Raw genomic sequence first — 27,525 nt, 5'->3', positions numbered from 1 at the left:
ATGACTGAGTCAATGAGGGGATGTCTCTGCACCTCCCTCCCCCAGTCACTTGGCGTGTGATGTCTGTTCCACATCGCACCTTGAACCATGATGTTAAGAGCAGTCGTGAACTACTGTCTTCCTCATTGGTGACCCTCGGACTATCCTTGATGGAACGTTACTGCCTTTACCCTGCACTAAACATTATTCCATCATCATGTATCTATACAAATGCTCGATTGTAATCATGTATTGTCTTTCCCGCTGACTGGTTAGCACGCATCGAAAGCTTTTCACTGTACCTCGGTACACGTGTCAATAAACTAAACTGAACTAATCTGCTGCCTATTTGCTTCTAGGAAAACAATTTGCTGAAACTGGAGAATCTAAAATTGAGAGAACACAAGAAGTCCGACCTGAACGAGGTTTCCCTGCTCGACACCACAGACTCGATGGAACAAGACTGAAACGTACAGCAATATTGATCGGCCCCTCGTAAATGTTCTTCCTACCAATCCCCTCCAGGGTGAAGCCCCTCCAATTACCCACCACTATGGCGGCAAAAGGTCGTCTACACTTCCCTTCGACCCCTCACCCGCTCAACTCGAAGGGAAACCATTCCCAGCCTTCTCCCCGATCTACGTCCCTCATTTATCCCTCAATCATGACCCCACTCTCCATCCCAAGGCAAACGGACCCCTCCCCTCATCTCAGGCAACCCCCTGGTGAAACCCCCCTGGTGAGAAGGTCCTCGACACCCTCTCGCGTGTTACTTCACCTTTCCGAGGATGCGGGTTCATTTTGTACATTATTTTGATACTGCCTTCTGGTGTATGGCACCAATTTTATTGATGTAGTGATTGTATTAAAGACAGTTTCTGAAGTTGGTCGAATGAATCAATGGTCACGAGTGCGAGGAACAGTGAAATACATATTTTGCTCACAGATCAGCAAGGCTGCATGAACACGATGGCCCAGTTAGTGCCTTAGATCCACAGAACAGCCCACTGAGTCCACACACAAGAGCTGCCAGTCCCAGCGTTCCCCGCACATTAACACAATCCCACTTACAAGGGACCAAGACAATTGATCTACTAACCTGCACATCTTTGGAATGTGGTAGGAAACCGAAGATCTTTGAGAAAACCGAAGATCTTTGAGAAAATCCACACAGCTCACAGGGAGAACATACGTACTCCGTACAGACAGCACCTGTAATCATGATCGAACCCAGGTCTATGGCGCTGTGAAACAGCAACTCTACAGTTGTGCCGCCTGAGTTACCGTGAAAAGCATGCTGATGCTGTACACATTGGATTGAATTCTTTATTGTCACATGTGACAAGTCACAGTGAAATTCTTTGCTTGCAAATAGTCGCCAATGAAAGGCACTAACAAAGTTACAAATTGCCTGTGCCAGTTCCCCCTCTTCTTCCCACCCCCTTCCTCACAGCAGGCCCCCGCGCCAGTCCCCTTTTGTTCTTTTCCGCCCACCCCCTCAGGTGGTCCCCCCAGGCCGGGTCCCCATTGTTCTTCTTTCTACCCCCCCCCCCCGCCCCCCCCCCCCCCCCCCCCCCCCCCCCTCACGGTGGCCTCCTTTGTTCCTTCCCTCGGCAGCGGCGTCCTCACTTCCACGTGTTCGTCCTTCAGTCGGCGCCATCATTGGCCGCCGCTCCGACCTCTGCATTAACGTGGACGGGTCCTCTCCGTGGCACCGACTCGGGCCCCAGCTGCGGGCTCCGTCGACTTCTCCGGCCATGGGCTCCCCTGACCGGCGGGGTTTCTGGCCTCGGCCACTCTGCAGCCCGCCAGCAGGCGTACAGAAACACAACCAGTTCATGCTCCAGTACAATAGGTAGAGCAAAGGAGAAGATACAGAATGCAGAATATAGTTCTCAGCATTGTAGTGCATCAGTTCCAGAGACAAAGGCCAATGTCTGCAATGGGTTAGAGGTGAATCGGACAGTACCCTAGCTCATGGAAGTAAGAGTTCCTGCGTTTGAAATGGCTTTGAAGGACATCCTTGTGATTGAGGAAGTTTCAGCGTAGGTTCACGAGATTGATCCCTGGTATGGCGGGACTGTTGTATGAGGAAATATTAAAAAGACGCCTTGTATTCACTGGAGTTTAGAAGGATGAGGGGGAATCATATAAAATTATAAAAAGACTGGACAAGCTAGATGCAGGAAAAATGTTACCAATGTTGGGCGAGTCCAGAACCAGGGACCACTGTCTTAGAATAAAGGGGAGGTCATTTAAGACTGAGGTGAGAAAAAAAGTTTTCACCCAGAGAGTTGTGAATTTATGGAATTCCCTGCCACAGAGGGCAGTGGAGACCAAATCACTGAATGGATTTAAGAGTTAGATGGAGCTCTAGGGGCTAGTGGAGTCAAGGGATATGGGGAGAAGGCAGGCACAGGTTATTGATAGGGGACGATCAGCCATGATCACAATGAATGGAGGTGCTGGCTCGAACGGCCGAATGACCTCCTGTATCTATTTTCTATGTTTCTATGCCCTCCTGATAATGGCCTGTGGAGGTTCCCGCACTAGCAGATGCAATATCATCTACGTTTTTTATCTACCCTGTGGACGGCTCGATTGCAATCATGTATTGTCTTTCAGCTGACCGATTGGTATGTAAAGAAACGTACGCTTCTCACTGTACCTCGGTACACGTGACAATGAACCAAACTAAACTTTAGTAGACGGTGTACGTGGTCATTCATGATGGTATAACCCTCACATCCCAGGAATCTTCTAGATTGCCTCCAAATCTAGTATGTCCTTTCTTTCGTTTTCACACCTTACTCTTCCATATCTCTCGTTTCCCTCTCCCTTGACTCTCAGTGTGAAGAAGGGTCTCGACCTGAAATGTCACCCATTCCTTCTCTCCACAGATGCTGCCTGCCCCGCTGAGTTACTCCAGTGTTTTGTATCTATCCTCTATGTCCTTCCTTAGATAGGCAGACAGCATTGTGCATATTTACATGAGTGCCCTTCGGCCCACTGAGTCTGCAAAGACCAGCGATCGCCGCACACTAATGCCCCTGTCCCACTTAGGAAACCTGAACGGAAACCTCTGGAGACTTTGCGCCCCACTCAAGGTTTCCGTGCGGTTCCTGGAGGATTTTGTCAGTCTCCCTACCTGCAACCTCCGGCAACCACCTGCAACCTCCGGGAACCGCACGGAAACCTTGGGTGGGGCGCAAAGTCTCCAGAGGTTTTCATTCAGGTTTCCTAAGTGGAACAGGGGCATAACACTTTCCGACACACACCAGGGACAATTTACAAACATTCCCCAAGCCAATCAACCTACAAACCCGCACGTCTTTGTAGTGTGGGAGGAAACCGGTGCACCCGGAGAAAACCCACGCGGGCCACGGGGAGAACATGCAAACTCCACACTGACAGCACCCTGAGGCAGCAACTCTACCGCCTGCTGCGCCACAGTGCCGCCATCACATGAGAACATACATGACATGGTTTACAAGTTTGCAGATGACACAGAAGTGGTAGTTTTGTGAAGATAATTGTGGAGAGCTGACCCCGGATGTGACGTGGGTGCCGGAAGCGGGCGGGCCGGGTCGAGACGGGCCGAGCGGCCGCGGCTCGGGCCATTTTGCTGCGCCGGTCACGGTGGCGGGCCGGCGGGCGGGTGACGTCACGGTCACGGGGGCGTGGCGGGGCGGGGGGGGCGGGGTGACGTCACGGTGGCGGGCGGGGCGGGCTGACGTCACACGGTGGCGGGCCCGGGTGGGGGGGTGACGTCACGGTGCCGGGCCGGCGGGCGGGGGCTGACGTCACGATGCCGGGCGGGCGGCAGGGCGGGAGGATCACGGTCGGGGCTGAGGGAGGCGCTCGGTGCCGGGCCGGGGGGGTGACGTCACGGTGCCGGGCGGGCCGGGGCGGCGGCAGGAGCAGGAGGAGGATGTCGGGGCTGAGGGAGGCGCTCGGTGCCGGCGCTCTGGGAGCTGCGGCCGCGGCCTCCGCCAAACTCTGGCTGGGAGGCGGGAGCGGGCCCGGGCCTGGGCCGGCGGGGAGAGCGGGGACAGGGGGGGAGGGGAGGGTCGCTGCTACATCTATCTCACCAGTGGGTGGGGACTGGTTGTTCCCAGCAAAGATCTTATAGCTATAGGATCTTTGGTTCCCAGAGGATGGATGGTGGGGGCGGGGGGCGGTATATGAGGCGGGGTTAGGGGGCGGGGCTGGGACAAGATGGATGGATGAGTGGAGATATGATATGATATGATATATCTTTATTTCGAACGATTAAAAAAAAAGAAGAAACTAAAGATGAAAATGAATAAATAAAGGAAAATTATATATATACACACATAAATACATATACATATACATGTACATATATACATACATATACACACATACACATATACATAACATATATGTACATACATAAATTAAAAAATCAAAAGCCAATTTCAACATAATACATATTAGACTCGTTCGAAAAGGGATAGGAAGAAGCCTATGCTTGTCAAGTCCTACCCCCATTCTTCACCATTAGCAGATGCAAAATTCAATAAAATAAACTAAACAGACAATTCAAATAAAACTACTCCAATCAAGCTATTAAGAAAAAAAGAACAAAAAAAGAAAAGAACAAAAAGAACAAGCACCATTAACATCTGTGAGATTTACATTCTGTGAGATATGGGGATGTGGGACAGGACAGGACAGGGAAGCCGTGATCTTGGTCAACGACAGAAGGTGTTGGGAGAGCCCACATAACATGGAGCAGGACAGCACCGCTTCAGACCCTTCAGCCCACACGGTCCATCCTAGCCCGGTCTCTGGGCCTCACTCACTCTCTGGGCTTTCTGCAGACCATACATAGGTCACAGAACGTCCAAAGATCATAGAACGTAAATGATAAATTGCAGGAACGTGTTTTTAAAAGAGTTTAGGGTACACAAAAAAAAAAGCTGGAGAAACTCAGCGGGTGCAGCAGCATGTATGGAGCGAAGGAAGTAGGTAACATTTCGGGCCGAAACCCTTCTTCAGACTTTCAAACTTTTAAAAGAGTTTACTTCACTTGTGATTAGTTAGTTAAATGCACCCTCTTTAACGGGTATTGTGGGAAGCATAAACGGTGCAAACCATTTCAAATAGAAACAAATTATATTTTCCCAAAACAAAAATCGAGGAAACATAGAAACATAGAAAATAGGTGCAGGAGGAGGCCATTCGGCCCTTCGAGCCAGCACCGCCATTCATTGTGATCATGGCTGATCAGGAAAAATGTCCTGAGTGCATAAATTCCTAATTCACAATCAAGAAACAGCATCAAGAAACATCGGATTATAATTTGATTTTAGACGCCCAATACGATCCATTAGGAACGGGGACAGTTCTGGGCAAATGAAATGCATTGGTCTTTACCGATTCAGAACTGTGTTCTGCCTTGCAACACATCATACATATTGAGCTAGGAGCTGAAGCTAGAGTCTGCAGTTGTAGAGCATGGCACAATTATAGGTAATCAAAAGAAAAATAATTAACTTTATCTAACACCTGGGTGGGAAGTGTCTCGACCCGAAACGTCACCCATTCATTCTCTCCAGAGATGCTGCCTGGCCCGAAACGCTGAGTTACTCCAGCTTTTTGTGTCTATCTTCGGTGTAAACCAAAGATCATAGATTGGAGCGGAGACGGAAACCGGTTACGGAAATGGCGCTGAAGATTACCCATGACCTACTACGGCTTTTTCGACAAGTGGGCTATCTTGCTCCGCTCTATGATCTTTGGTCGCGTCTAGCAGTTACATTACAACACCACCTCACTGAGTGTTACACAGACCAGTACAGCAACAGGCCCTTCGGCCCACAATGTCCATGTGGAACATGATCCCCAAGTTCATTTATAATCCATATCCCTCCGGTTCCTGCATATCCATGTAAATGTAGAACCAGTGCTTCTACACAGTGGCTGTGGAAAGCATCTTGTCCGGTAATATTACCATCTGGTTTGGGAATTGCTCTGCCCAGGACAAGAAGGCTCTGCAGAGAGTAGTGCGTTCGGCCGAACGCACTATGGGAACTTCACTCGCCCCCCCTGCAGGAACTATACGTCAGGAGGTGCAACTCCAGAGCCAATAAAATCATGGGAGACCCCTTCCACCCCAGCAATGGACTGTTCCAGCTGCTACGGTCAGGCAAACGCCTCCGTTGCCATGCTGTGAGAACGGAGAGGTTGAGAAGGAGTTTCTTCCCAGAGGCCATTCGGACTGTAAATCTCACCAGGGACTAACTTTACTGAACGTTTTTCCTTCTAATATTTAATATGTAAAAGAATATGTGTGTGTTTATGAGTGTGTTTATAGTTTGTTTGTTTGTCTTTTTGCACAAAAGTCCGCGAGCATTGCCACTTTTCATTTCACTGCACATCTCGTATGTGTATGTGACGAATAAACTTGACTTGACTTGACTATGTCTCCTAAACACCACTATGATATCTGCCTCCACCACCACCCCCGGCAGCGCGTTCCAGGCACCCACCACCCTCTGTGTAAAAATAACCTGCCCCGCACATCTCCTTTAAACTTTGCCACACATAGAGTGATACAGCATGGAAACGGGCCCTTCGGCCCAACTTGCCCACACCGACCAACACGCCCCATCTACACTAGTCCCACCTGTCCGCGTTTGGTCCATATCCCTCTAACCTGTCCTATCCATGTACCTGTCCAAATGTTTATTAAACGTTGTGATAGTACCTGCCTCAACTACCTCCTCTGGCAGCTTGTTCCATACAATACGATAGAACTTTATTTATCCCAGGAGAGAAATTGATCTGCCAACAGTCATAAAAACACAAGATGCATGAAACATGAAATTAAAGTGACGAGTGGAAAGGATTGGGAATGCGCAAAGATTGGGGGGAGGGGGTCAGTCTCAGTCTACCCTACGATAGAATGGGGAGGAGTTGTACAGTTTGATTGCCACAGGGAAGAAGGATCTCCTGTGGTGTTTTGTGCTGCATCTTGGAAAAACACCCACCTCCTCTTGTGTAAAAAAGTTACCCCAGATTCCTTTTAAATCTCCCCCCCTCCCCTCATCTCACCTTAAATCTCTGTCTCACCTTAAGGCTCTGCCTTGTAGGCTTTGATATTTCCATCCTGGGGAAGAAGTTTCTGACTGTCTCCCATGTCTGCCTTCCATAATTTTATACACCACTGTCAGGTCTCCCACAATCTCCGGCGTTCAAGAGAAAACAACCTCTCTCAGCAGATAATACCCCTTGATCCAGGCAGTGTCTGGTGAACCTCTGCCCCCTCCCCACATCCTGTACAAGTGTCAGCCCCTGTGGTGTCCATGTGCGATGTGTTGAGTGCGATGTGTTTAGTCACAGCCTTGCGACGTACCTGTTTTACAGCTGCACGCGCTGCGCTGGCTTGGCTGTGGCGGGCTGGTCGTCCTCTGTAACGCGTTGATGTGGACATTATTTGCGAAAGCACTGAGATATTCCTCGTCTTCACGAACCACCCTGACGACCACGGCTTCCAATTTTCTCTCCTCAGTAAGTCTGTAGTTTTCTTCATTGCTGCGTTCTCATTGAACTGGCGGAGTTGAGTATCAGAGTCGGACAGTCATGATGCAGCTCGGTATAACTTTGGTCAGGCTGCATTTGGAGTATTGTCTGGTCGCCCCCATTCCAGGAAGGATGGAGGGGGCTTTGGGGAGCGTGCAGACGAGGTTTACCAGAATGATGCCAGGAGTAGGGAGCATTAGCTACTGGAAGAGATTGCACAGACTTGGATCGATTTCTCCAGAATACCAGAGGTTGTGGGGAAACATGATAGAAGTGAGAGGCATAGATAGGGTAGACAGTCAGAACCTTCTTCCCAGGATGGAAATCCAAATACTGGCAGGCACAGCTTTAAGGTGAGATACACAGAGGGTGGTGGGCGTGTGGAACGCGCAGCCAGGGGTGGTGGTGGAGGCTTTTAGACAGGCACATGGATATACAGGGATGTGGATCACTTGCAAGCAGAGGAGAGTTGGTCTTGGCATCATATACAGCATGGACATTGTGGGCCGAAGGGCGTGTTCCTGCGCTGTACCATGTCGTAAAGGGGCCGAGTGTGAAATGATTTACCAGAGACTGCATTTTGTCTGTCTGATGTGGAGGTGTTGTTGCTTGCAGGCCTGTCTGGGGAAGCTGCTGTTCGGGGAGGAGCACGGGCTGTTGTGGTGGCTGGGGATGGCCCTGAGCCTCGCTGGGCTGCTGCTGCTACACACTGCTACAGATACGGAGCAGGCAGGCGCGTACACCAAGGAGGAGTGAGGGTGTGTGTGTGTGTGTGTGTGTAAGCACGTGAGGGGAGGGGGAGACCGAGGGTGGTGACATTGCTGGCAGTACGGAGTGAGGTGAAGGGCAGGGAGATGCTGGCAGTGCCGAGGCCACGGACATCCTTTGCGGACAGTTAACAGGAGCTTTGCTGTGGGAAATTTGAATGAACAAAACCAGCCTGTTTTGTGTAACTACAGATATGACTGGTTGCTTTCTGCCTGGCCCCTGAGTACGCATACCGGACCCTGGCAGAATCTCCCAGTGTTGGGCCACAGCAACCCCACGGTAACACCGTGCCCCCCCTGCCCCCCTCCTCACCACAGTAATACTGCCCCCAACCCTCACCACGGTAACACCACCCCCCCCCACACCACGGTACAATGTCATAAGGGACAGGAGCAGAATTAGGCCCCTCAGCCCATCAAGTCTACTCCGCCATTCAATCATGGCTGATCTATCTCTCCCTCCTAACCCCATTCTCCTGCCTTCTCCCCATAACCCCCAACACCCAATAGACAATAGATAATAGGTGCAGGAGTAGGCCATTCGGCCCTTCGAGCCAGCACCGCCATTCAATGTGATCATGGCTGATCATCCCCAATCAGTACCCCGTTCCTGCCTTCTCCCCATATCCCCTGACTCCGCTATTTTTAAGAGCCGTATCTAGCTCTCTCTTGAAAGCATCCAGAGAACATGCCTCCACCGCCCTCTGAGGCAGACTAATTCAGACTAATCCCGCACTAATGAAGAACCTGTCCGTCTATATCCATTGTCGGCTCCACAGCCGTGTGTGGCCTTCTGTTACCCAACTCCCCGCTGACCTCCAGTTGATGACTCACCCTCACTGCTTCTGTGATCAATGCGCCAATATCTGTGTTACATTTTGTTGTTATGACTGAATGATAGTAAAACCACAAGGTGAAACATTACCAGATTTTAATGGTCTTTGATTTCAGAAAGTGAAATCGTGAAATCAGAATTGTTATTTCTTTAAGAATAAATGATTGGAGACTGTTTAAAAAGATCAGTGTCAGTAAAGAAATGATTGGCATCGTAGCCACAAAGGTTATCCTTCAACACTTGCATAATATTCCGTGACAAACTCATTATAGGAATTGTAAAAAAAACATTTGTTTCATTTGTACAAAGTGCAGATATACTGTTGCATTATGCAAAATCTAGAGTTGAGAAACACTGTATGGAAATGCTCCTTTGTCAAGTCTATATCTGTGGCCTGAGACCACATCTAACTGTGTGGACCACGTCTCTAACTGGGCTGTAGATGTGTGGACCACGTCTCAGCATGTTGTAGATGTGTGGATCACGTGTCTACATGTTGTAGATGTGTGGATCACGTGTCTGCATGTTGTAGATGTGTGGATCACGTGTCTACATGTTGTAGATGTGTGGATCACGTGTCTGCATGTTGTAGATGTGTGGATCACGTGTCTGCATGTTGTGGATGTGTGGATCACGTGTCTACATGTTGTAGATGTGTGGATCACGTGTCTGCATGTTGTGGATGTGTGGATCACGTGTCTACATGTTGTAGATGTGTGGATCACGTGTCTGCATGTTGTAGATGTGTGGATCACGTGTCTGCATGTTGTAGATGTGTAGATTACTTGTCTGCATGTCCTGGGCTGTAGATCACACCTCTGTCGGAGTCCTGTGCTGTAGCTCCTCCAGCTGGTGAGGGAACCTCCCCCCAGAATGTCCCAGGGGTGAAGAGGTTTAAACGGGGTGACTGTGGGAGTGATGTACAGAGTGTTGGGGAGACATCAGTGGTTTGGATGGTTACAGGTAGAGTCTCAGCTCAGTCGGCAGCAGAGGATATACTAGACACACAATACTCTGGTTCATGTTGCAATGGTCCCACAACACACGCATGTATCCTGTTTTAGTAAAGGACACGTCAATGAATACTAAGTGAATAATACTAAGATATAGGGTATACACACAGCGCGGGCTTAGTGTCTCTTGGTGATTCATCTAGCAGATGTTGCAGCCTGTATCTCACAGGTCAGTCCGTGTGGTGTCGGGTCAGTCAGCCGGAGCCTCCATCACCACCACCTCCCTGTGGCTCATGTCCGGTGTGTCGCCGCTGGCCTGGGCTCGCTTCCTGCACCGCAGACCCGAGAACGGGTTGAACCATCCCAGGGAAAAGTCCCCATCAAAAGCTGCCTTCATCCCTGCCCAACCCAGAGTCTTCTGCCAGGTCACCGTCTCGTTCTTCAGACGCTCAATGCCCTGCGGACAGTTACGGGGAGAGTGTGAGTGTCACTGGAAATATTAAACCACCTCAGATGTATTCCGTAAATCCCAGACATCTCTCCCCGTAGCACTGGGAGCAGCATCACAAGGTCATGTGATAGGAGCAGAATTAGGCCATTCGGCCCATCAAGTCTACTCCACCATTCAATCATGGCTGATCTATCTCTCCTTCCTAACCCCATTCTCCTGCCTTCTCCCCATAACCCCTGAGACCCGTACTGATCATTGCCAGGACTCTGGTCATCACCACCCCCCCCAATCTCTCTGGGGCAACTAGGGAGGAGCAGTAACCACCCCCCCCCCCCTCTGGGGCAACTAGGGAGGAGCAGTAACCACCCCACGCCCCTCCACTGCAGAATGAATGAAAGAGAAGTCTGCCAGACGGAGTGACCGCAGATGTGTGTGGAGCTGGTTGAGGGGTTGAAGCACGACTGGGGAGTGCTGGAAGATAGCGAAGCTGTCACTGAATAACCCCGTGTCCCAGAGGCTCTGCCTGCTGCCGGGGGTGTCGGCGCAGGACGGGGAATGGTTGGTTTTCCTGTCCACATCGACACAAACATTGTTCTCTCGGTGGTACAACCTGACCCAAGGTACGAGCTGCCGAACCTTCCTCATCCCCAAATGTCAGAGAGACCCCTTAGTCCAGCCAGAGTGGCCCAGGACAAAGTTAGTGACCAGAGGCTGAGTCAGGTCCCTGGTGAGAATATACCATACAGTTCAACATTCCACACATGCATTTGTTTTCATTTAAACGCTGATTAAATACTGCAATATTTATCTCTGGCGTTGTGTGTCTGCGTTGCTTCTGTGAAGTGGGAATGTGAGCCTGGTCCACAGACTGGTGCAGGAGGTCTTGATGGAGAGTGAAGGTGTCCCCAGGCCTGAATGTCGTTGCCGTCAGCACCAGCCGTCCGCATGTCCACAGGCCCGGGGGTCACAGAGCCCCCAGTGTGGTTGGGGAGAGGCAATGACGAGAGACTGACAAGGTGCAGAGGGACACAGAGTGAGTGGGGCACCGTTGTGACACCCTGGTGGTGAGGGTTTGGTGCGGGGGGAGGGGAGGGACACACTGGTGTGGGGGGAGGGACACCCTGTGTCTGAGGGGTGCAACGGAGCGAGTGGGGCTCATGCAGACACGGTACCTGGAGCAGCAAAGGCCAGTATCAGTGAAAGTTTCTGAATAGACTGATGGAGCAGCATCTGTAGTCCGAGACAGGTTGCAGCGTTGGAAGAGGAAAGAGGCAAAGTTAGTTAAAAAGGCAAAAGCAAAGAAAGTGAAACAGTGAACAGACAGACTGAGACTGAGGCAGGTTAACAAGGGAACTGAACATAGAACAGTACAGCACAGGAGCAGGCCCTTCAGCCCACAATGTACCGAACATGATGCCAAGAACAATGCTGATCTGTCCCATTATAATTCATATTCTTCCATTTCCTGCATATCTACATCTATCTATCTTCTATCTGTACATCTATCTATCTATCTTCTGTATTTATCTATCTTCTTCCCTTCTATACATAGATAAAACTCTGATTTGCTGCTCTTCCGGTTTGCGTGATTTTTCTATGCTCGCAAAAACGGTACACGATAGCGCTACGATTTTTCGCCACTTTACTCACCATTCCCCTGTGCTGCAAGTGCAACAAGTTTTGTTCCGATCGATGGTATATATTTTAAAACTTATTAAGGTTTAATAAATCTTAAATACCGAGTATGCGCGGATTGGTTTCCTATCCTGTCAGTCAACGCCACGGCCAGGACGGCGACGGCCCTTCCTGCACCGTGGCCTCTCCCGCCTCACTCACAGACTCCTCTCTCCCATCCTCACAGTAACTTGTCTACCCAGATGAGGAGAGAGAGTGGGGGAGGTGGGGGGGAGGGGGTGAGATGGAGGGAGGTGAGTGGAGGTGGGTAGGTAGGGGAAAGTGGGGGGAGGTGAGGAGGGAGAGGGAGGGAAAGTTAGGGAAGTGATGGAGAGTGGGGGTGGGATGAGGAGAGGTGAGGTGAAGAGTGTGGGAGCAAGGGGATAGAGGGAGAGGGGTTATGGAGGGAGGGAGTTAGTGACTGGGTGGGACAGGAGAGGGAGGGAGAGGTGAGGGTTGGAGTGGGGGAGGGGAGGAGGAGAGGGGAAAGATGAGGGATGGTGAAGAGGGGGAGTGCTGGGGGTTATGGGGGAATGGAGGAGGATAGGGGAAGGAAGAGGGATGTCGAGGAGAGGAGGGGGTGAGGGGAGAAAGCAGAGGAGGGTTGGTGGAGGGTGGGGAGAGGGAGGATAATGGAGGAGGGGAATGGGGACTGAAGAGAGTGAGATGCATTCGCATTGATCTTATATTGTACAGGTTATTACAATTTTGAACTTTAAAAACGTTGCAGTCGCGCTCCCACTTGCCAGCCGTGTCTGCGCAGTTGGGGGAGGGTTACCGTGACTCGCGTCACAGCGGGGATCTCTGGCATCCCAATGGGAACCTGTCAGCCGTGCCTGCGCAGTTGGGGGCTATGGGTGAGTGGTGGAATATTGCCTTGGGGGAACGGGGTCCCCACCTGGTCTACTATATATCCCTAAAACACTCATCTTGTTTATTTGTACACATGTGTGTTCCGGAAACTCTGCCAAAAAGGTACACGATGGCGCTACAATTTTTGACCTACCTTACTCACCATTGTCCTGGGATGTGCAGTACCAAGTTTCGTTCAGATTGATGTTATATTGTACAGAGTTATTGACATTTAAAACTTAAAACAGCGCCCCACTTGCCATCTGCGCCTCCGCTGTTTGGGGAGGCCCGTCAGCCCCGCTCGTGCACAGTGGGCCCGGTATCCGGGGGCGGGGCGAGGCCGTGCTGGGGGCCTGGGCGCTGGGGCTGGCGGCGCTGCTGCTCTGGGACCGCGGAGAAGGAGAGGAGCGGGACCCGTGGCAGGGACTAGGCCGCAGCCTCGGCCTCGGCCTCTCCCTTCCCCTCCCCTGGCTCCAGGCTGCTCGGCTTGTCCCCCCCACAGCCCCCGCCTCAAGTCAGATTCAGATTCAGATTCAATTTTAATTGTCATTGTCAGTGTACAGTACAGAGACAACGAAATGCATTTAGCATCTCCATTGAAGAGTGACATAGCAAACGATTTGAATTAATAATAATAAGTGTGGGGGGGGGGGGGGGGGGGGGGGGGGGGGGTGGTGATTGGCAGTCACCGAGGTACAGCTTCATTGCTGACGTGGTGGAGAAAACTCGGCCGGCGATGGTTTACAGCTGCGCAGTTGGGGGCTATGAGTGAGTGGTGGAATATTGCGTTGGAGGAACGGGGCCCAACGGGTCCCACTTGGTCTTGACTACCTAAAAGCGTGTTAGACACCACTAGTTATCTGCCTCCACCACCACCCCTGTCAGCATGTTCCAGGCACCCACCACCCTCTGTGTAAAAAAAACATGCCCTGCGCATCTGTGAACTGTGCCCCTCTCACATTGCTACGTCTTTGATTTTTCCAACCTGGGAAAAATATTCTGACTGTCCACCCTAGATATGCCTCTCAGAATTTTATACACTTCTATCAGGTCTTCCCTCAGCCTCTGGCATCCAGAGGAAACAAACCAAGTCTGTCCAACGTAGACAAAAATGCTGGAGAAACTCAGCGGGTGAGGCAGCATCTATGGAGCGAAGGTAATGGGTGACATTTGTCCAACCGCTCTGTCTGGCTCAAACCCTCTAATCCTGGCATCATTCTGGTAAACCTCGTCTGCACCATCTCCAAAGCCCCCACATCCTTCCTGTAATGGGGGCGACCAGAACTGCACGCAATACTCCAGATGCGGCCTGACCAAAGTCCTATAGAGCTGCATCATGACTCCTGACTCTTGTACTCAATGCCCCGACCGATGAAGACAAGCGTAACGTACGCCTTCTTCATCTGCTCGGTCTAATGGGGTTGCCACTTTCAGGGAGTTATGGACTTGGACCCCAAGATCTCTCTGCACATTGATGCTGTTGTCACATTATCACACAGAACGAAAACAGGCCCTGCGGCCCAAGCTGCTCATGCTGACCAATATGCCCCATTTACACCAGTCCCACCTGCCCGTGTGTGGCCATATCCTTCCAAACCTGTCCTATCCAAGTGCCTGTCCAAATGTTCTTTAAATGTTCTTAAAGTTGAGTGAGAGTCATAAATTCACCCAGTGTGGAAACAGCCCCCCCCCCCCCCCCCCGCCTAAATACCCACAACGACCAACATGCCCCATCTACACTAGTCCTACCTGCCTGCGTTTGGCCTATCTATCTATCTATCTATCTATCTATCTATCTATCTATCTATCTATCTATCTATCTATCTATCTATCTATCTATCTATCTATCTATCTATCTATCTATCTATATCTGTCTATCTATCTATCTATCTATCTATCTATCTGTCTGTCTGTCTGTCTGTCTGTCTGTCTGTCTGTCTGTCTGTCTGTCTGTCTGTCTGTCTGTCTGTCTGTCTGTCTATCTATCTATCTATCTATCTCTATCTTCTATCTATCTTCTATTATATATATAAAACTGTGTGGCTGCCGGCTGGCTGTGTGTGTTTCTGCCTGACTTGTGGCTGCCAGCCTTTGATTCGTTGCTACGCCAACACCCGACCCAGAAACGCCCTGATTTTTTCCATTTCGGTAGAGATTTCACTTTTCATTCCAAGTAACCACTGCTCATTAAATTTCGTCGTGTTTATGTACACTTTTTTAATCAAATCCTTCTCCCCCCCCACTCACTCATTTTTTCGCCTCCTGCTGGCTAGCGACCATAACGGCTGCTGGCGCCCACATCTCGCCTCAAAGACGTCATTTAAAAACAGCCGCACTGCTGATTCCTGAGCCGCTTGAGTTGGAGGACCACGTCTCCCGTGGAGGCTACGGGTAGGGAACGGCTGCGTTGGGGGAGCAGACCCAACGGGTCTGCACTTGGTCTAGTATATTACTAAAACTCTCTTTTATTTGATTGTTATGGAGTGGGTTAATCCGTCCGGTCAGTTTACAGGAGCAGCGAATGGACCCGCACTTGTGTCCTGGCTCCGTCCACAGTCCACACACACTGGTGAAGTGGCCGAGACCCCATAGTAACCACACCCCGTAGTGACCACACCCTGTAGTGACCACACCCCCTAGTGCCACACCCCGTAGTGACCTCACCCCGTAGTGACCACACCCCATAGTGACCACACCCCATAGTGACCACACCCCATAGTGACCACACCCCATAGTGACCACACCCCATAGTGACCTCACCCCATAGTGACCTCACCCCATAGTGACCACACCCCATAGTGACCACACCCCATAGTGACCACACCCCATAGTGACCACACCCCATAGTGACCACACCCCATAGTGACCACACCCCATAGTGACCACACCCCATAGTGACCACACCCCATAGTGACCACACCCCATAGTGACCACACCCCATAGTGACCACACCCCATAGTGACCACACCCCATAGTGACCACACCCCATAGTGACCTCACCCCATAGTGACCACACACCTCACCCTGTAGTGACCTCACCCCGTAGTGACCTCACCCCGTAGTGACCACACCCCGTAGTGACCACACCCCGTAGTGACCTCACCCCATAGTGACCACACCTCACCGTAGTGACCTCACCCCATAGTGACCTCACCCCATAGTGACCACACCCCATAGTGACCTCACCCCATAGTGACACCCCATAGTGACCTCACCCCATAGTGACCACACCCCATAGTGACCACACCCCATAGTGACCACACCCCATAGTGACCACACCCCATAGTGACCACACCCCATAGTGACCACACCCCATAGTGACCACACCCCATAGTGACCATAGTGACCACACCCAATAGTGACCACACCCCATAGTGACCACACCCCATAGTGACCACACCCCATAGTGACCACACCCCATAGTGACCACACCCCGTAGTGACCTCACTCCGTAGTGACCTCACCCCATAGTGACCTCACCCCATAGTGACCTCACCCTGTAGTGACCTCACCCCGTAGTGACCTCACCCTGTAGTGACCTCACCCCTCATAGTGACATAGTGACCACACCCCATAGTGACCACACCCCATAGTGACCACACCCCATAGTGACCACACCTCATAGTGACCACACCTTGTAGTGACCACACCTCATAGTGACCACACCCTGTAGTGACCACACCCTATAGTGACCACACCCCATAGTGACCACACCCCATAGTGACCTCACCCCATAGTGACCTCACCACATAGTGACCTCACCCCATAGTGACCTCACCCCATAGTGACCTCACCCCATAGTGACCTCACCCCATAGTGACCTCACCCCATAGTGACCACACCCCATAGTGACCACACCCCATAGTGACCACACCCTGTAGTGACCTCACCCTATAGTGACCACACCCCATAGTGACCTCACCACATAGTGACCTCACCCCATAGTGACCTCACCCCATAGTGACCACACCCCATAGTGACCTCACCCCGTAGTGACCACCCCCCTTAGTGACCTCGCCCTTTAGTGACCTCACCCCAGTGACCTCATCCCATAGTGACCTCACACCGTAGTGACCACACCCTGTAGTGACCTCACCCCACAGTGACCACACCCCATAGTGACCTCACCCCATAGTGACCATAGTCACCCCATAGTGACCACACCCCATAGTGACCTCACCCCATAGTGACCACACCCCATAGTGACCACACCCCATAGTGACCTCACCCCATAGTGACCACACCCCATAGTGACCACACCCCATAGTGACCTCACCCCATAGTGACCTCACCCCATAGTGACCACACCCCATAGTGACCTCACCCCGTAGTGACCTCACCCTGTAGTGACCTCGCCCTTTAGTGACAACACCCCAGTGACCTCATCCCATAGTGACCTCACACCGTAGTGACCACACCCTGTAGTGACCACACCCCATAGTGACCACACCCCACAGTGACCACACACCCCATAGTGACCTCACCCCATAGTGATCTCACCCTGTAGTGACCTCACCCCATAGTGACCTCGCCCTGTAGTGACCACACCCCGTAGTGACCTCACCCCACAGTGACCACACTCCATAGTGATCTCACCCTGTAGTGACCTCACTCCATAGTGACCTCACCCCATAGTGACCACACCCCGTAGTGACCTCACCCCATAGTGACCTCACCCCTTAGTGACCTCACCCCATAGTGACCTCACCCCATAGTGACCACACCCCGTAGTGACCTCACCCCATAGTGACCCACACCCCATAGTGACCTCACCCCACCCCGTAGTGACCTCACCCCATAGTGACCTCGCCCTGTAGTGACCACACCCCGTAGTGACCTCACCCCACAGTGACCACACGCCATAGTGATCTCACCCTGTAGTGACCTCACTCCGTAGTGACCTCACCCCGTAGTGACCTCACCCCATAGTGACCACACCCCATAGTGACCTCGCCCTGTAGTGACCTCACTCCATAGTGACCTCACCCCGTAGTGACCTCACCCCATAGTGACCACACCCCATAGTGACCTCGCCCTGTAGTGACCACACCCCATAGTGACCACACCCCATAGTGATCTCACCCTGTAGTGACCACACCCCATAGTGACCACACCCCATAGTGACCTCACCCCATAGTGACCACACCACATAGTGACCACACCCCATAGTGACCACACCCCATAGTGACCTCACTCCATAGTGACCTCACCCTGTAGTGACCTCACCCTGTAGTGACCACACCCCATAGTGACCCACAGTGACCACACCCCATAGTGACCTCACCCCATAGTGACCACACCCCATAGTGACCTCACCCCGTAGTGACCTCACCCTGTAGTGACCTCACCCCATAGTGACAACACCCCAGTGACCTCATCCCATAGTGACCTCACACCGTAGTGACCACACCCTGTAGTGACCACACCCCATAGTAGTGACCACACCCCATAGTGACCTCACCCCATAGTGATCTCACCCTGTAGTGACCTCACCCCATAGTGACCTCGCCCTGTAGTGACCACACCCCGTAGTGACCTCACCCCACAGTGACCACACTCCATAGTGATCTCACCCTGTAGTGACCTCACTCCATAGTGACCTCACCCCATAGTGACCACACCCCGTAGTGACCTCACCCCATAGTGATCTCACCCTGTAGTGACCTCACCCCATAGTGACCTCACCCTGTAGTGACCACACCCCGTAGTGACCTCACCCCATAGTGACCTCACCCCATAGTGACCACACCCCATAGTGACCACACCCCATAGTGACCTCACCCCATAGTGATCTCACCCTGTAGTGACCTCACCCCATAGTGACCTCGCCCTGTAGTGACCACACCCCGTAGTGACCTCACCCCACAGTGACCACACTCCATAGTGATCTCACCCTGTAGTGACCTCACTCCGTAGTGACCTCACCCCGTAGTGACCTCACCCCATAGTGACCACACCCCATAGTGACCTCGCCCTGTAGTGACCTCACTCCATAGTGACCTCACCCCGTAGTGACCTCACCCCATAGTGACCACACCCCATAGTGACCTCGCCCTGTAGTGACCACACCCCATAGTGACCACACCCCATAGTGACCTCACCCTGTAGTGACCACACCCCATAGTGACCACACCCCATAGTGACCTCACCCCATAGTGACCACACCCCATAGTGACCACACCCCATAGTGACCACACCCCATAGTGACCTCACTCCATAGTGATCTCACCCTGTAGTGACCTCGCCCTGTAGTGACCACACACCCCATAGTGACCACACCCCATAGTGATCTCACCCTGTAGTGACCACACCCCATAGTGACCACACCCTGTAGTGACCACACCCTGTAGTGACCTCATAGTGACACCCCATAGTGACCACACCGTGTAGTTTAGGAAGGAACTGCAGATGCTAGTTTAAATCGAAGGTGGACACAAGATGCTGGAGTAGCTCAGCGGGTCAGGCAGCATCACTAGGGAGAAGGAATGGGCGACGTTTCAGGTCGAGACCTTTTAGTGACCCCAACACCGTAGTGACCACACGCCATAATGACCCTGTAGTGACCACACCCTGGCTCCAGCCACACCTTGCTAAAGTGACCGAGACATGGTGTAGTGACCCACACCCGGGTGAAGTGACCCAGAGTCTGACCCTGCACCGACCGTGCTCCTGTACGGGCGGCTGCCTCACAGCGCCAGTGACCCGGGTTCAATCCTGACTATGGGTGCTGTCTGTACGGAGTTTGCATCTTCTCCCCGTGACCGCATGGTCTTCTCCCCGTGACCGCATGGGTTTCTTCCGGGTGTTCATATGTTGTAGAAGCAGAATCAGGCCATTCGGCCCATCAAGTCTACGCCGCCATTCAATCATGGCTGATCTATCTCTCCCTTTTAACCCCATTCTCCTGCCTTCTCCCCATAACCCCTGCCACCCGGACTAATCAAGAATCTATTTATCACCGCCTTAAATATATCCACTGACTTGCCCTCCACAGCCTTCTGTGGCAATGAATTCCACAGATTCACCACCTTCCTTACTACCAATTCGACTTTTTGGGAATCCTGCACCAGCATTCCCAAGTCCCTTTGCACCTCTGATTTCTTATTCTATCCCCATTTAGAAAATAGTTGATGCTTTTATTCCTACTACCACAATGCATGACTCCACACTTTGCTACACTATATTCCATCTGCCACTTCTCTGCTCACTCTCCCAACCTGTCCAAGTCCTTCTGCAGAGTCCTTGCTTTCTCTACACTATCTGCCGCTCCACCTATTTTTGTATCATCTGCAAACATGTCCACAAAGCCTTCAATCCTCTCGTCCAAATAATTAATATACAACGTGAAGAGTAGCGGCCCCAGCTCCGAGCCCTGCGGAACTCCGCTAGTCACTGGCAGCCAAACAGAAAAAGCCCCCTTTATTGCCACTCTTTGTCTTCTGCCATCCAGCCAACCTGCTATCCACGCTGGGATCTGCCCTTTGATACCGTGGGCTCTCATCTTCCTTAGCAGCCTCACCTTATCAAAGGCTTTATGAAAATCTAAGTAAACAACATCTACTGATTCTCTTTTGTCTGTCCTGCTATTTACCTCCTCAAAGAATTCCAACAGGTTCGTCAGGCAAGATCTACCTTTCACGAAACCATGTTGACCGGCCGATTTTATCATGTGCCTCTCCCCACTCTCACAAAGGTATGAAACCTCATTCTTTATAACAGATTCTAAAATCTTACCAACTCTGGTTTCTTCCAACAGCTCACAGACGTGTGGGTTTGTAGGTTATTTGGGCCTGTTCCTGTGTTTGTGGAGCCGGGGCTGGTGTCAGATGACCAGGGGTCTTAGATTAGTTTGGATATTACAGCATAGAAACAGCCCAAAAAGTCCACGCCAACCATCGATCACCCGTTCACACTAGTTCCAGGTACCCACTGTAAAAACCACACCAGCCCGCACATCTCTTAAACTTTGCCCCACTCACCTTACAGCTATGCCCTCTGCTCTTTGACATTTCCATCCTGGGAAAGTTCTGAATGTCTACCTCATCTATCCCTCCATTCATTTTATATATTTCTGTCAGTTCTCCTCCCAACCTCTGGCGTTCCAGACAAAACAATCCAACCTCTTCCTGTAATTAAGACCCTCTACTCCAGGTAAACCATATACTGTAACTCTGGGGAATCTGCTCGGCACGCTGTCCAACGCCGCAACATCCTCCCTGTAATGAGTGACAACTGCAAATGCAGCCTGGCTAAAGTTTAAAGCTGCATCATGACTTCCTGATACTTGTACTCAATGCCCCGACACATGGTGGTCTAATTTATTGAACATTTATTTGTTGATTGTCTTTACGGTGTCATGCTGCCTGAAGTAAGAATTTCATGATTCCATTTTTGCTACATTTGACAAACACTATTTTGAAAGCAAGCATGTCTGATCTATCTCTCCCTCTCAACCCCATTCTCCTAGCCTCTTTGTGTTGTCACTTGGACACAAGATCCCTCTGTACATCAATGCTGTTATGGGCCATGTCATTAATTGTAGACTTTCCCATTATATTCCACCTACCAAAGTGCAACACAAAGTTTCTCTGCCCATTTGTGTTAGTGATCTATAATCCCGTTGTATACTTTAACAAACGGTTGCATTTTTTTCTCCCTTTTATTTTTATTAATATGTTTTATGTTCGTCTTTTATTATTTTAATAGAACACGAGGAATAGATTTCTTCAACAACTTTCAAGATAAATGGCGTGAAGTATATCTAATTGAAGTTTCTTGGATGCTGCCTTATTAGATTACAGCTAACTTAATGCGGCATTCCAACATAAAAAGGTTCCCCACCTCTGGTTTAGAGGATACTAGACCAAGTGGGACCTGTTGGGTCCCGTCTCAACGCCCAGTTGTGTGTGGGGGGGGGGGGGGGGGGGGGCCTGCAGCATCACACACACTAATCACCCGCCTTGATCTTGTATTAATATTATTTATTTGCTCCTTTTACCCCATCCCCGCCCTATCCACACGCGTAGCACCCAACTCACAGGCGCAGCTGGAGAGGGAGGGGGGTAGAGAGGGCAGGGCCAGAGACAGAGGCCAGGGGGCAGAGACAGAGAGCAGCAGCAACATCGCCACGATGCATGACGGCGAGCAGGTGGGCAAGTGTCAACCAAAGGACCGCGAGTAGGTCCGCCGCAGTCTTCAGCTATGATCTTTGGTCTTTAGTCCAGGGCCCGACTTCATCTCCGACTGCATCTTTTGAATAACGGTGGGAGGAAGGAGTGTTGGGGAGGTGACGTCACTTGCAGCGCGAGGAAGAAGGCACGCAGACCCATTGTGACGTCATCAGCGAAAGACAGTCGTGTTTAAATTCAAAGTTTTGTCAGATTTTTGAACATTTTTTAGTAATAACTCGAGAAATAAAGCATGATATTTTCAGATAAGGCGATTTTGGACCCCATGGGGGAAATATCTACTGGAATATGTAAACATTTTACCGTTACCGTGTCGTTTTTTCACGAAGATGTGATTACACACAAATAAATACACATCCAAAATCAGAGTTTTATAAGTATAAAGATGAGCCAAACCTAGGACTAGCGTAGCTGGGACATGTTGGTTGGTGTGGGCAAGTTGGTCTAAAGGGCCTGTTTCCATGCTATTAATATGGATCAGATACTCAAACTGGTAACTCAACCGCAACAATGCCGTGAGATGTCCAAAACACTTTCTGATTCACTTACTCAAACCCTACATCTTCAGAACATCACCAATGGCGAATGGACATGACCTTAACCCACGTGACAATAGTCAATGCAAACACTGCACAGAGTTGTTGGAAAATGCTTTATTTGATTATTCCATATAGCACCCAGATTTCTCACACAATTCAGATTGTTTCGACAAACACAAAACATAATCGTTCCAAACCCCAGGTTAAATACGCATGCTTAAAAATGTACTCTTGCCCCTTCCCCGCCATCACCAGAAATAAAGAGAGAATAGTTTTTGGCAATGCTGTAATATAAACAGAAAACCTGAAAATAAGTTTGTTAATTGTGTTGATAGTTGAAAGGAATAAAGTAGAAAGTCTAAAATTAAGTCGTTTAATTTGCTTGAATTGACAAAGGCAATCGGCTGGAGTAAACTGAACAGGCATTACACTTCATTATCCCAGAGCCGCAGAGTCTACATATAACTTTCAACCTATCCTTTTGAAATCAATCATAATTGCTCGTTTTACTCATTGATTAAACCACACTAAGATCACACCATTTCACCACTAACCCATTTCTGGAATTCCAAAACTCAGTTACAACCCCGTCAGTCTTTGCTACCCACAGATTATCGTGCAGTGGAAAAAAACTCGATCAGTCGACATTCACTAAACCAGGTTCCTCTCGTCTATTAGCTCAACTTGTTTGACCCCCCTCTCCAACATATGTGCCAATGCCATGTCACAGCTGTATCAGTAGTTCCTGCATCACAGCTGCATCTGTACTGCCCGCATTAGTGCTCCCTGCATTAGTGCTCCCTGCATCAATGCTCCCTGCAACAGTACTGCCCACATTAGTACTCCCTGTATCAGTACTGCCCACATTAGTACTCCCTGCAACTATTGCCCGCATTAGTACTCCCTGTATCAGTACTGCCCGCATTAGTACTGCCTGCATTAGTACTGCCTGCATCAGTACTGCCCGCATTACTACTGCCTGTATCAGTACTGCCCGCATCGGTACTGCCTGCATTAGTACTCCCTGTATCAGTACTGCCCGCATTGGTACTGCCTGCATTAGTACTGCCTGTATCAGTACTGCCCACATTAGCACTGCCTGTATCAGTACTGCCCGCATTAGTACTGCCTGCATTAGTACTGCCTGTATCAGTACTGCCCGCATTGGTACTGCCTGCATTAGTACTCCCTATATCAGTACTGCCCGCATTAGTACTGCCCTCATTAGTACTCCTTGTGTCAGTACTGCCTACATTGGCCCTGCCTCTCTGTATCACAGCTGCATCAGTGACCGTTCCAGTGGTCAGGGCAAAGAAGCATCAAACACAACCTCACTGCCACGGTCTCAGGGAATGTCCAGAGCCAGCCGGATACAGTGGCCGTTGCCACTCGGAACCACCTCCATCCACTGCCCAGAGTGACCCCAGCACCAGTCACCGTGGCTCAGGCTGTGACTTGGACAGGTACATGGATAGGACAGGTTTAGAGGGATATGGGCCAAATGCAGACAGGTGGGATTAGTATAGCTGTGACTTGTTGGTCGATGTGGAACTAGTATAGATGGGGCTTGTTGGTCGGTGTGGGGCGAGTGTAGATGGGGCATATTGGTCAGTGTGGGGCTAGTGTAGATGGGGCATGTTGGTCGGTGTGGGCAGGTGGGATTAGTGTAGCTGGGGCATGGTCGCCAAATTATAGGAAAGATGTCAACAAAATAGAGAGTAGAGGAGATTTACTAGAATGTTGCCTGGGTTTCAGCACCTAAGTTACAGAGAAAGGTTGAACAAGTTAGGTCTTTATTCTTTGGAGCGCAGAAGGTTAAGGGGGGGACTTGATAGAGGTCTTTAAAATGATGAAAGGGATAGACAGAGTTGACGTGGACAAGCTTTTCCTATTGAGAGTAGGGAAGATTCAAACAAGAGGACATGACCTGAGAATTAAGGGACAAAAGTTTAGGGGTAACATGAGGGGGGAATTCTTTACTCAGAGAGTGGTAGCTGTGTGGAATGAGCTTCCAGTGGAAGTGGTGGAGGCAGGTTCGATTTTATCATTTAAAAATAAATTGGATAGGTATATGGACGGGAAAAGAATGGAGGGTTATGGTCTGAGTGCAGGTAGATGGGACTAGGCGAGAGTAAGTGTTCGGCACGGACTAGAAGGGCCGAGATGGCCTGTTTCCGTGCTGTAATTGTTATTTGATTATATGTTGGTCGGTGTGAGACGAGTGTATATGGGGCATGTTGGTCGGTGTGGGACTAGTGTAGATGGGGCATGTTGGTCGGTGTGGGACTAGCGTAGATGGGGCATGTTGGTCAGTGTGGGACTAGTGTAGATGGGGCATGTTAGCTGGGGTGGGCAGGTGGGACTAGTATAGCTGGGACATGTTGGCCAGTGTGGGCTGAAGGACCTGTTTCCGTGCTGTGTGACTCTGTGACAAGACCCTCGCTGGGATGTAGACTGTGCCACTGCCCAACCTCATCCTTCACCCCCTGCCCGTCCTTCATTCCTCTTCCCTTCCATGTCCCACAAACTTTCACTTTAACCGTTAATGATCTGTGGCGTGAACAACACCACGGACAAGTCGTCGTGAACGGAGAGGCAGCTTTCATTTCCCATCCCCATTGTCCCACAGTTAGATTCAGCTCCGGGCTAACGGAATCAGGGGATATGGGGGAAAAGCAGGAACGGGGTACTGATTATGGATGATCAGCCATGATCACATTGAATGGGGGTGCCGCCTCGAAGGGCTGAATGGCCTACTCCTGCACCTATTGTCTATGTTTCTCTGTCTCCCGCAGTGCTGGTCAGAGAGAGGGAACAGTGCAGGGACAGGCAGCGACGTCAAAGCCACTGCGCTGGAAACCATGGCCTCCCTCTCAAGCCTAAGCTTGATGTTCCAGATTACAATGGACCAGAGACAGACTGAACAACACGTTTGGCCGTTTCCCACTCTGGCAGCGACGGACCCGTCTTGGTAATCAGGGCACAAATGCACTGGACTGGTCAAGACCAGACCCATGGGGTGGGAGGAGATCTGGTCGCCCACGGCAGCAAGGGCCTGAGAACATGAGGAAAGGGCCTCACAGGAAACTGAAAGACTTTAAACAAAACACTTTAAAACCATTGCTCAAATAGAAACTGCCTGTAGTGTTTAGAATTCTGCAAACGTCACGTAAATGTGTACAGGACTGAGCAGGGTTGCAGTAGGGGAGAGTTTTACAGCAAGAACGTGTGCTCAGATCTGCTCACAGACAGGAGAGGAGTGTGAGGACAGACTGGTGAGGGGGTCATTGTGTAAACCTGTAGTGTTCAAATGTAAACAAAGCACACAGACTGTCCGATATCAGGTGGCCAAGGGCTACAGGTTTTGCTCTTCACACCAGTTCATCCCTGGTCTACAGGCGGTCGGCACTGCACTACAGGCGTCCCAGATGTAAAGGTGAAGGGGGTACAGGTGGCCAGACTACAAGTGGGGGTGGTGGTGTAGGGGAGCAGGCGGCCCACAGTGACTACAGGCAGCCAGCACCTGGCTACAGGTGCTACACACTACATGTGTAGGAAGGAACTGCAGGTGCTGGTTTACACTGAACATGGACACAAAATGCTGGAGTAACTCAGTGGGTCAGGCAGCATCTCTGGAGAACATGGATGGGTGACATTTCAGATCAAGACCCTTCTTCAGACCTGAAACGTCACTTATCCATGTTCTCCAGAGATGCTGCCTGGCCCGCTGAGTTCCTCCAGCACTTTGTGTCCTTTTGTGTATTAACCAGCATCTGCAGTTCTTTGCTTCTACATGAGAACCATGGAACAAACGGACACAGATGGGGGTGAGTTGCCGTTGATCCCGGTTGGAGCACATGGGCCTTTGCTGGTCTTGGCCGTGACCCCCAAGAGTAAAACACGTGCTGATGACAGACCAGTCCAAGCCTCAGCCACTGTGACAAGCATGACGGATAGAAGTAAAAGAAAACAAGACTGAGAAATAATTTTCAGATGTTATTGTGACAGCAGCTTGCAATGTTAGGATGCCAATGTTGAACAGTTTTATCCACTAGAATTTCTGAGATATTCTTAATTTTAATGTCATGGCCACACCTGCAGTGTCTAGCCGCCGGCAGTCTGCCGCACATTATCCCAGGAGCTGGGAGACGAGTCTGTGCTAGCTTCATTGGCCCAGCAGACTGCCGACATTGAACCATAGTTCATCATAATTCAAACTTTCCTCGCACAGGTTTTTCGCCACCAGAAAGGATACAGTCTTGTGGATAACTTATGAAGCAAATTACAACAGGAATATTGTACTTTCATTAGGTACCGAGTTTGAATTGGATTGCTGGCTCAGACCACATACTGGTAGGGGTCGACCTTTCCTTGGTCTGGAGTTGCAAATGGACTCAGCCATTCTACTGAAAATGGATGACCAAACACGGCTTTCAAATTCATCCACTTTGTTTTTTTAGCCCATCTTCTCTCTTCCTTTTTCAACTGTTCTATTCCCTGGAAACAGAAATAGAACAGCTTAAATCAAGCAGGTCTGAGCTGGGGAGCCGGTCTCATTTACCCCCTTTCACAGAACAATTATGCTTTGTTTGTACACTGGATTAATGTTCCATTTATACAATGAGTTGTTGGCTCTGCCCTCCTTGCCCATTCTCCCTGCTGCCCCCCCACCCCCTTGGCCAGGACACTCCACCAGTCAGTCGCACAGACTTCATCCAACATGCCTTCACCAGATA

The 27,525-nt window shown here is 50.5% G+C and overlaps 3 protein-coding genes across 4 annotated transcripts in view; 2 read left to right on the top strand and 1 right to left on the bottom strand.

Moving 5' to 3' along the window:
* kif15 (kinesin family member 15) overlaps window positions 1-862 on the top strand; it is an 88,701-nt gene extending 87,839 nt beyond the window's left edge. Inside the window, exon 35 of the mRNA XM_055653226.1 lies at window positions 339-862. Within this exon, the coding sequence (XP_055509201.1) occupies window positions 339-446 (108 nt within the window). The 3' untranslated portion in view covers window positions 447-862. The remainder of the gene's footprint in view (window positions 1-338) is intronic.
* Window positions 863-3,864: 3,002 nt separating this feature from the next.
* On the top strand, window positions 3,865-9,316 carry LOC129707823 (transmembrane protein 42-like). Its single transcript, XM_055653204.1, has 3 exons — window positions 3,865-4,015; window positions 7,375-7,518; window positions 8,146-9,316. Exons 1-3 carry the CDS (start codon window positions 3,911-3,913, stop codon window positions 8,284-8,286), a joined length of 390 nt encoding a protein of 129 aa, XP_055509179.1. The 5' UTR covers window positions 3,865-3,910; the 3' UTR covers window positions 8,287-9,316.
* The window catches only part of LOC129707803 (palmitoyltransferase ZDHHC3-like), a 51,717-nt gene continuing 32,833 nt past the window's right edge, over window positions 8,642-27,525 (bottom strand). The window contains exon 7 of one of the 2 annotated variants that reach the window (XM_055653149.1): window positions 8,642-10,542. In XM_055653149.1, the coding sequence (XP_055509124.1) occupies window positions 10,336-10,542 (207 nt within the window). In that variant the 3' untranslated portion in view covers window positions 8,642-10,335. Of the gene's footprint in view, window positions 10,543-22,888; window positions 27,287-27,525 lie in introns of those variants that run through there. The other variant, XM_055653159.1, reaches the window with a different exon arrangement.

The sequence above is a fragment of the Leucoraja erinacea genome, chromosome 2 (genome assembly GCF_028641065.1).
Source record: "Leucoraja erinacea ecotype New England chromosome 2, Leri_hhj_1, whole genome shotgun sequence".
Classification (NCBI taxonomy): Eukaryota; Metazoa; Chordata; class Chondrichthyes; order Rajiformes; family Rajidae; genus Leucoraja; species Leucoraja erinaceus.
Note: the sequence above shows the minus strand (reverse complement) of the source record. Positions and strands in the feature narration are given on the sequence as shown.

What these genes read in the sequence shown, in the direction of transcription:
- LOC129707823 (XM_055653204.1), top strand. Translation starts at nt 3,911, where the DNA reads ATGTCGGGGCTGAGGGAGGCGCTCGGTGCCGGCGCTCTGGGAGCTGCG. An exon ending in GCGGGCCCGGGCCTGGGCCG is followed by an intron (nt 4,016 to 7,374) that starts GCGGGGAGAGCG and finishes CCTGTTTTACAG; the next exon opens with CTGCACGCGCTGCGCTGGCT. An exon ending in CTTCCAATTTTCTCTCCTCA is followed by an intron (nt 7,519 to 8,145) that starts GTAAGTCTGTAG and finishes TGTTGCTTGCAG; the next exon opens with GCCTGTCTGGGGAAGCTGCT.